Source organism: Rana temporaria, chromosome 9 (assembly GCF_905171775.1).
Source record: "Rana temporaria chromosome 9, aRanTem1.1, whole genome shotgun sequence".
Lineage (NCBI taxonomy): Eukaryota > Metazoa > Chordata > Amphibia > Anura > Ranidae > Rana > Rana temporaria.
This window is the reverse complement of record NC_053497.1, coordinates 2,703,051-2,713,146: the sequence shown is the minus strand read 5'-3', so window position 1 is coordinate 2,713,146 and position 10,096 is coordinate 2,703,051. Positions and strand designations below refer to the sequence as shown.

The window sequence follows — 10,096 nt, the reverse complement described above, 5'->3', positions numbered from 1 at the left end:
ACAAAAACAAAAAATAAAATAAAAAAAACACCACGTGTGACGTGCAGCATTATAAGTGGTCCATGTAGCCCATTTGAAATGAATGGGCCGCTTTATCATTGAACACCCCGAGGCACCATGAATGTGAAAGGGCAACTAATGGTTTGAATTTGCCATCTGTATAAACTCCAAAAAAAAAACATCTTTTAGGACTAGTGATTTAGGATTAGGGGTGTAGGGGGGGCATCAGGGGTACCATAGAGGTCCCAGTTGCTGTAGACTGCGAGGGTCCCCCTTTAAATTCAGTGCATTATTTGATGCGGACCGCCAGCCAAGGCCCAATTAGTTGTTTTTTTTTTTTTATGTCAGTGTCCATCCGAGGTCTCCGATTGGACGAAGAGTCTTTTATTGGAAGCAGATCCACTGAATGGCTCTCTCCCGTCATTCGCCAACCAACAATCGCCTGCATTGCGTCCGACAATTACAGCTTAATCCTTTAGGGGCCCTTCGCCCTTCAAAGTCCAAAAATAATAAAAATAAACGTGCAAAGCATTCATTTACAGACGTATCGCTCCACCGTCCGCTCGCACTTCTTGCACATGACGTAGCAGCACCAGTGGTATTTGCACTGGCAGCGCTCCACGATGGTTTCGGTGTAGGCGTTGTACCCGCGGCCGCAACACATCAAGTTACAGCTGTCGCTGCCCACCGACGTTTTGTTGCAGAGTCTGGGGGGAAAAAATAAATAAAATCATGTTAAAAAGTGAGCAGTGGATCACTAGGCTGGAAAATTACTACAAAATATTTTATATTAAATATTAGTTAATTCTATTAGGAAGTTAAATATTAGTTATATTAAATTATGTTAGTTATTTTACATGTTTTTTATTATTACGTCATTTATATTATTATACATGTTATTTATTACGTCATTTATATTATACATGTTATTTATCATGTAATTTATATTTTTATTATACATGTTATTTATTATGTCATTTATATTTTTTATAATGTTATACATTTAAACTATAAAATAACCAATATAAAAAACAAATTTAATATAAATTATATTAGTTTTTCTATATAAAATTTTAGTAATTTCAGTTATTTTACATTTATTATTTAAAATTATAAATATAAAATAAACATTACCAGGGGGGTGGGTAGCCTGGACAACCACCCAATACTCAAAAATTAAAAAAAAATTACTACAAAATATATTTTATATTAAATATTAGTTAGTTCTATTAGATCAGGGGTTGACAAATTTGTTCGGAATCTAGGAGCCAGCTAAAAAAGTTAGGAGCCAGAAAACGCACCCCGTCCCGACAAGCTTGCGCGCAGAAGCGAACACATACGTGAGCAGCGCCCGCATATGTAAACGGTGTTCAAACGTAATTTTGAAGCGTGACATGTTGGGTATGAATTTACTCGGCGTAACATTATCTTTCATAATATTAAAAAAAATGGGGATAACTTTACTGTTGTCTTATTTTTTAATTAAAAAAAGAATTTTTTTCCCAAAAAAGTGCGCTTGTAAGACCGCTGCGCAAATACGGCGTGACAGAAAGTATTGCAACGATCGCCATTTTATTCTCTAGGGTGTTAGGATAAAAAAATATATATAATGTTTGGGTGTTCTAATTAGAGGGAAGAATATGGCAGTGAAAATAGTGAAAAATTACATTAGAATTGCTGTTTAACTTGTAATGCTTAACTTGTAATATCAACGTCCACCACCAGATGGCGCCAGCTTACATCTGGTGGTAATGACTTGTAATACCAACGGCTCACTACCAGATGGAACCAGCTCACAAAAAAAAAAAACAATTTTTTTTGTTATTTTTTTTTTGCCCACCTTCCAAGCCAAGTCGCCAGGACACTATTTCTAGTCGCCATGGCGACCTGGCGCCCGGGATTTGTCGATCCCTGTATAGATGTTAAATATTAGTTAGTTATATTAAATTATGTTAGTTATTTATCATGTCATTTATTTTTTATTATACATGTTATTTATTATGTCATTTATATTTTTATAATGTTATATAATTTAAATTACTATAAAAATAACAAATTTAATATAAATTATATTAGTTTTTCTATATAAAATTTTAGTCATTTCAGTTATTTTACATTTATTATTTTATATTATAAATAAAAAAACATTACCAGGGGGGTGGGTAGCCTGGACAACCACCCAATACTCAAATTAAAAATTAATACATTTAAAAAAATTACTACAAAATATTTTATATTAAATATTAGTTCTATTAGATGTTAAATATTAGTTAGTTATATTAAATTATGTTAGTTATTTTTTATTATACATGTTATTTATATTTTTATAATGTTATACAATTTAAATTACTATAAAATAACCAATATAAAAATAACAAAATTTAATATAAATATTAGTTTTTCTATATAAAATGTTAGTCATTTCAGTTATTTTACATTTATTATTTTATATTATAAATATAAAATAACCATTACCAGGGGGGGGATGGGTGGCCTGTACAGCCGATTTTTCAAAGCCGGGCACCCCTTCCGTAGACTCCCATGTTAAACGTCAGTCTAGGCATGGGCACAGTGAGGCATGGGCACCCTAGGCCTATACTCGAGTCAATAGGTTTTCCCATTTTTTTGTGGTAAAATTAGGTGCCTCGGCTTATACGGTAACTGAGCATTGTGGAGGTAAAGCAAAAGAAAGTAATTTTCTGCTGGGATCCCCAAACTCGTAAAAAAAAAAAAAAAAAAAAAAAAAACACCCCATGCAGAAAGGATGGTCGCTCACCTGTCTTGCGTTCCGTAGGACCCAAGGTTGGGATTTTGGGTGCAGTAGTCCGGCGAGCTGTTCAGGTACACCAGTTCCGATTCCCGAACGGGCCGGATGTCCAGCTCCTTGTGCACCAGGTGCTTGCGGGTTCCCATCTGCCGGTGCATGACTCTGGTGGCCGCCAAGTACTTGGATTTCAGCTCATCGGCTATATGTGGCAAATCCTGGAGCCCCTTCCAGCAGGTCTTCACCGAGCAAGAACCGGACACTCCGTGACACTTGCACTTTGTCTCAAGGGAATCCATCAGGACCTACAGGGGAAAAAAATGAAGTCATCCCTTTAGTATCCTGCAACACCGAGGACAGGAACCTCTTAACTTGGTTCATTACACATGAATACAAGTCCCTGACATAGGGGGGTCAGTTTACCAAACCTAGAGGGTGCAAAATCTGGTGCAGCTCTGCATAGAAACTAGCTTCTAACTTCAGCTTCTTCAATTAAGTGTTGGCAACAAAACCTGGAAGCAGATTGGTTCCTATGCAGAGCTGAACCAGTAAAATCAACCCAATGGGTCCTAGAAATAAAATCTCCCCCATCTCCAAGCAACATACTATACAAGAAAACTGAAATACTGGCAGGATCAACAGGGATTTTTGGTACTTGCAAGGGGGGGGGGCACCCCCACCAACCAATACTGCCTCAAACACATCCACCAAGCAACCCCATCAACCAAGCACCACCAAACTAACCCAACAAGCAAGCACCACCAAACTAACCCAACAAGCAAGCACCACCAAACTAACCCAACAAGCAAGCACCACCAAACTAACCCAACAAGCAAGCACCACCAAACTAACCCAACAAGCAAGCAACACCAAACTAACCCAACAAGCAAGCAACACCACCACCACCCTAACCCAACAAGCAAGCAACACCACCCAACAAGCAACACCACCACCCTAACCCAACAAGCAAGCAACACCACCACCACCACCACCACCACCACCACCACCCCCCCCAACAAGCAAGCAACACCACCACCCCCCAACAAACAGGCACCCCCCCCCCACCACCACCGCACTAACCCATCAAGCAAGAAACACCAAAACCACCACACAAGCAAGCAACACCACCCCCACCCAGCAAGCAACACCACCCCCACCCAGCAAGCAACACCACCCCCACCCCCACCCAACAAGCAACACCACATCCAAAAACTAGCTCCAGTATTAAAGGTTTTGTTGGGTTTAGATCTTAAACTAAATGAGGTTCATAAATGGCCACAATGCCTAAAAAACAGACACATCTTCCAACGCATCAATGTAAACAGTGGACAAGGCAAAAAAAAAACAAAAAAACCCTCACCTGTCTGCCCACTGCGTTGTTGTGCAGGTTCATGAGTTTGGTGGCTTGCGTCCCAAATTTGCTGGACTTCATCGGAGCGTCCACGAAGGCCGACCCCATCTGGAGGCCGTAACGCAGGTTATCGCCACATCCGCCCCATCGAAAGCTCGGGCCGGGCACCTCAGCCGGCGCGGCCCCGCACGAGCACGTCGGCAACTCTCCTGAAGCGCAGGCCCGGGCGATGGTGTGACTTATGGCGGCGGAAGCCAAAGCGTACACGAAAGCAGACTCGCGAGTCCCTGGAGGAAGAATGGAAAGAAAACGTGATATTTATAACTCAACATGACGTGAAATGTAGAATACAAGTTTAGATAAAAAATATAGCAACTATGATTATTCAGATTATAGTTCGAGTACCTGCGTGAATGAGCTTCGGTAAAATATCAGCAGCCTAAAACAGACCACCCCCCCCCCCCCCCCCCCCATGTCTCACTTTGATGTAGAGAAAGATCAAGGCAGATCTGTGCTGCAGCTGAGGCTGCAGAGAAAAGATTGCAGAATGAAAGAACAGGAAGCACTCTGTACATAGGCTCCCTATTCATTCACAAATCTGAAGCATAGCAAACATGGACTGGAAGAGAGGGGGCATTGAGCTATGATCTTTTGAATTGCCTACACCAGGGATCTCCAATCTTTCTAAACAAAAGGGCCAGTTTACTACTGTCCTTCGGGCTTTAGGGGGGCCAGACTGGCCAGTGACCTGGCACCAGTTCCCCCCCCTCCCATCACTGGTTTTACTGGGAGGACTGTGCCCCACTTAGTATTAATGGGAAGAACAGCACCCCATTGACAGGGTCAGCAGGGGGGAAATGCTGCCCCCATTATTGGTGTCAGCAGGGGGAATGGTGCCCCCATGGGCCAGAAGAGGTCGAAACCACTGGCCTACATTATAAAGTTGCCAGGGCCTCCCTATGCTGGACTAATGGGGCCCAGGCCCCTGTACAGGAAGGCCAGCACTAATCTGCAGCTTTGGTCACAGAAGCTCAATTTTTCACAGCAACTTTTTCTTGTAAGTGTAAAAGTTAGCCACCACTCCCAAGCTCTATATACTGGGTCACCCTTTAGCCGACTGGGTACCAAGTCCAAACAGGGGTTCACCCTCACTCCATTTTTTGTTTTAGATCTCCTATAGTTTGGGGGGGCACAAGGCATCTTTTCCTCTTTGCAGAGTTTTTACAGTGATCACTTGATCGAGAGCCAGTCTCCCCAGCCCCCAATCGATAGTCTGAGACCAGGAACTTGGCCTTGGTGCACAACCGAGCATGCTCAAAGTTAAAACTACATATACATTTAAAAAAAAAAACCTCGATGGACTACTCTGCCTTTTTTCTGCAGTCACTTTTCTACGCTCTCAGCACAAGAAGATGCCACATATCTTGCACCACAGGAGAGAGACCACCTCTGTTGCCATATGAGGCGTTACGCCAAGTCTTGTTTGAAACTTTGCAAGTCCGGTTCCGAGAAAACCCGGAGAAGTTAAAAAAAAAAAGTTTTTTATTATTTCCTTCGGAAAGGAACCTTTCTACATCGTATTCACGTTTTTACCTTTCTGCAAGTCCGGAGTGAAGTGAGGTGCGAGTTCAATAGAGGAGCAATTCCAGCGCATGTCGGAGAGGGTCATCTGGCAGGCGTGTTTGGTGTGTTTGGCGGCGGTGAGGACGCTCTGCATGAGTTCCAGGTTCCTTCGGCAAAGCTGCATCTGGTCAGGGACCAGTCCTTTGAGGAGGTTGCAATGTTCACTCTCGTTCCAGGCCACGGAGCTGCCGTTAACGGTGAGACCCCTGAGAAGGTGGAGAAGACGTAAAGAATCCGTTAGACCAAAGAACAGCAATTATCTTCCACTGACTGCTACATACAAGACTTGAACATGGAAAAAAGCTTTATAAAATATTCCTAAAGGAAAATCGAGACCACCTCATGCAGCATTATCCAAAAAAGTGGAAGCAAACCCATCAGTTTACATTTCCGGCACATGCCGAGAATGCAACTGTCCCATTGGTTGTGCTCTCCTCCAGACTGTCAAACCAGCCAATGGCTGGCGTCATAACTGATCACATGTGCAGTGTCATGGCAGTTGAAGACCAGAGGCCAAGATGGTGGCTTCCATGGCTGAAAATAGGAGGGTTAAATTCCACCAAGATGGCTTACTGAAAATAACGGGCTGCCAACGCACCAAAGAATCCCCAAATTCAGACGTCCTCATTGTCTACGTTTCTGCCTCGGTGGCTTTTCTAGACAAGAAAGGTAGCCCAACCCAGAGTGGGGAAAGTGAACCCTGGAGGACTTGAAATGTGGATGGAAAATGTCCCAATACAGTGGGAGGATGATCTGATGTCTACCTGGCCAGGCCCCGCTGACCGCAGCTTATCAGCGAATGGACAGTTTAGAAAATCTCGCATGATGGTTAGACCTCCTGATAAGCCGGCACTGGAGAAGTCTACAGATTGGTTCTCTTTGTAGGGCTGAGTAAAGGACAGCCAGGAAAGTGTTGAGATCGGGTCTTCTAGGGGGTCTACAGCCCTGGTGCCCAACCTGCAGCCCGGGGGGGGGGGGGGGGGGGCACATATGGCCCTTTGGCACTTATGTGGCCATCAGAATCTGAAGGCAGTAGTTGAACTTCCTTACCCTAGGTACCCAATTATGCCAAAGAAAGCCTTGTTCAACCTTTTTACCCAGGAGGAACCCCTACAAAATTCTCACATCTAATAAAACCCCTGCTAAGATTAGTCAGGGGGGGGGTCATTAGGAAAACGCTCCCAGTGGTGGAATATTGGAAGAACTCCCCCCTTTTTACAGTAGTGGGCTAGGGGGAACACCCCCCCTCCCGTTTTTACAGTGGTGGGCTAGGGGGAACATCCCACCTCCCGTTTTTACAGTGGTGGGCTAGGGGGAACACCCCACCCTCCCCATTTTACAGTGGTGGGCTAGGGGGGGGGCATCTTTTTACGGTGGTGGGCTAGGGGGGGGGGGGGGACATCCCCCCTCCCATTTTTACAGTGGTGGGCTAGGGGGAACATCTTTTTACGGTATTGGGCTATGGGAAGAATGTCCCCCCCCCTTTTACATGTTAGAATGCCACCCCATATAGACAACTTTAAAGATCATTGGTGTCATGCTACTAGCTCTGTCCAGTGGTGATGGACCTGGATCTATGAAGGCACCATCAGATGGGAGTTCAGTTGGCCACAGCACATGGAACACCCCCCCCCCCCCCCCCCCAACAACCTCTGGAGGAACTCGAAGGTTCCATGGACCCCAGACAGAGAAGGGCTGTTGGGTTATGCATGGTCTCCGAACCTCTCATGTAGCATGTCAGGAGAACCCGCAGGCCACCCCGGGCAGGAGAACCCCCAGGCCACCCCGGGCAGGAGAACCCCCCGGCCACCCCGGGCAGGAGAACCCCCCGGCCACCCCGGGCAGGAGAACCCCCCAGCCACCCCGGGCAGGAGAACCCCCCAGCCACCCCGGGCAGGAGAACCCCCCAGCCACCCCGGGCAGGAGAACCCTCCAGCCACCCCGGGCAGGAGAACCCTCCAGCCACCCCGGGCAGGAGAACCCTCCAGCCACCCCGGGCAGGAGAACCCTCCAGCCACCCCGGGCAGGAGAACCCTCCAGCCACCCCGGGCAGGAGAACCCTCCAGCCACCCCGGGCAGGAGAACCCTCCAGCCACCCCGGGCAGGAGAACCCTCCATGATTAGAAGCAGCCCATTGACCACCATTGGTGCATGGCCCTCTCCGTAGAGCTGGGGGGTGGAGGAGAGCGCAGACATTAGACAGATAAGGGATTATCTGGGCATGCAGGGATTGTGGCTCAGCATCTCTGGGCACACAGACAGATAAGGATTGGCTCCTGTACTGATAAAGACATTTGTAGTGAAGGTTCGGCGTATTGACAGACGGCCCTTAACTGATCGCCAATTTGTACAGACAAGCAGAATCAGATCTGTACAATCTACACTCCATAGATAAGATGATATCTGCCCAGCCACACACACACACACCAGGTGGACACGAGACGGTATCTGCTAGATTGCTGGCAAAACCACCAATATCCCGGTGACAACGGTTTTAAAATCGAACAGGAAATTAGCATAAATCTCCCAACAACAACACAGACCATAATAGTTTTTTTCCTGGAGTGTATGGGAAGGCCGGATCCCAACCCAACCCCCCCCAATCCGTCTTTTCTGTCTGCACACTTCATGGAAATTTTCCCTCACTTCCTGTCAGGTAAAAGCGATGGTCAGGACAGGAAGTGAGGGAAAATCTGTTGGTCCAAAGAGGCCAGCGGGAAGCTCCAGGACAACGCGGGGAGTTCTGCTTCATACAGCGCGTGTGGTCTCCAGCAGAAGCCCATGTGACAGGGTGACAATGCAGGAGACGGGGGACAGAGCGTTGTCACCCTATAACAGGAAGTGCCTGGACAAGGTACACCATGGCAGGATCACGGGGGATTATTTTACTGAAGATGCAGGTTTAGGCAAATGGAACACATCATATAGCAAAGCTTGAGTTTGCATCAAATCCATGTACACCCCCCCCCCCCCCAAGCCTGATCACCTACACAGAGGGATAAACCAACAATCTGATTGCATTGTCATCTTATTTACAGCTAGAGAAAGATCTTTAGACACAAGACTAACAACTCTCTAGAGAGGGGTCCCAGAACTGCCCCCCCATACAGCAACTCTAGAGGGGGGTCCCAGCACCCCACAGACAACTCTAGAGAGGGGGTCCCAGAGGGCCCCCCCATACAACTCTCTAGAGGGGTCCAGAGCCCCCCCCCCCATACAACTCTCTAGAGGGGTCCAGAGCCCCCCCCCCCATACAACTCTCTAGAGGGGTCCAGAGCCCCCCCCCCCCATACAACTCTCTAGAGGGGTCCAGAGCCCCCCCCCCATACAACTCTCTAGAGGGGTCCAGAGCCCCCCCCCCCCATACAACTCTCTAGAGGGGTCCAGAGCCCCCCCCCCCATACAACTCTCTAGAGGGGTCCAGAGCCCCCCCCCCATACAACTCTCTAGAGGGGTCCAGAGCCCCCCCCCCATACAACTCTCTAGAGGGGTCCAGAGCCCCCCCCCATACAACTCTCTAGAGGGGTCCAGAGCCCCCCCCCATACAACTCTCTAGAGGGGTCCAGAGCCCCCCCCCATACAACTCTCTAGAGGGGTCCCAGAGCCCCCCCCCATACAACTCTCTAGAGAGGGGTCCAGAGCCCCCCAGACAACTCTAGAGAGGGGTCCCAGAGCCCCCCCCATACAACAACTCTAGAGAGGGGTCCCAGAGCCCCCCCCCATACAGCAACTCTAGAGAGGGGTCCCAGAGCCCCCCCATACAACAACTCTAGAGAGGGGTCCCAGAGCCCCCCCCCATACAGCAACTCTAGAGAGGGGTCCCAGAGCAATGCAATGCAGTTCTACTTACAGCCATTGGATGGCGCCACCAGACGCGAAGCCGGAGCAGAAAAGAGCAATCCAGAGATAGAACGGATCCATTGCCGATAATTGGGGGTGCGGTGGGGGGAAATCTCCAAAAATAACGGGTGCAGGTCCCAATGTGAGTGAGTGTGATCAGAAGGGGGCGCTGTGCGGCTCCAGTATACGGATCTGTGCGGAGATCTCACCGATCCTTCTATCTCTATAGATCGCTACATTGTGTCCGACTCCGGCTCCCGGCTCCTTATATACGGGTCTCTGACGTCACCCGGGACCGCCCCCTCCCCTGCATTGTCCAGGTGGGATCGCCCCGCCCCCATGCCTTGCTGTTCTCACCTCTGTGCCAGGTACATTAAAAATATTTATTACTCTTTATGGCAGGTATATATATATATATTATTATTATTATCTATGGCGAGTACATTATATATTTATATTATATTATTCATGCCAGGTACATGGAATATTTATTACTCTTTATGGCAGATATATTATAT

At 47.2% G+C, this 10,096-nt stretch overlaps 1 protein-coding gene across 1 annotated transcript; it reads right to left on the bottom strand.

Annotated features, from left to right (window-relative positions):
* Window positions 1-405: 405 nt before the first annotated feature.
* On the bottom strand, window positions 406-9,804 carry LOC120914400 (protein Wnt-11b-like). The gene is made up of 5 exons (XM_040325094.1): window positions 9,589-9,804; window positions 5,709-5,944; window positions 4,125-4,402; window positions 2,777-3,069; window positions 406-707 (listed from the first exon to the last, which is right to left on the bottom strand). Exons 1-5 carry the CDS (start codon window positions 9,657-9,659, stop codon window positions 533-535), a joined length of 1,053 nt encoding a protein of 350 aa, XP_040181028.1. The 5' UTR covers window positions 9,660-9,804; the 3' UTR covers window positions 406-532.
* Window positions 9,805-10,096: the final 292 nt, after the last annotated feature.

Excerpts from the sequence above, each read along its gene's own strand:
- LOC120914400 (XM_040325094.1), bottom strand. The coding sequence starts at position 9,659 with ATGGATCCGTTCTATCTCTGGATTGCTCTTTTCTGCTCCGGCTTCGCG. Across the intron at positions 4,403-5,708 it reads CACTCCGGACTTGCAGAAAG|GGACTCGCGAGTCTGCTTTC; the intron begins GTAAAAACGTGA and ends TTCTTCCTCCAG. Across the intron at positions 3,070-4,124 it reads ACAACGCAGTGGGCAGACAG|GTCCTGATGGATTCCCTTGA; the intron begins GTGAGGGTTTTT and ends TTTCCCCTGTAG.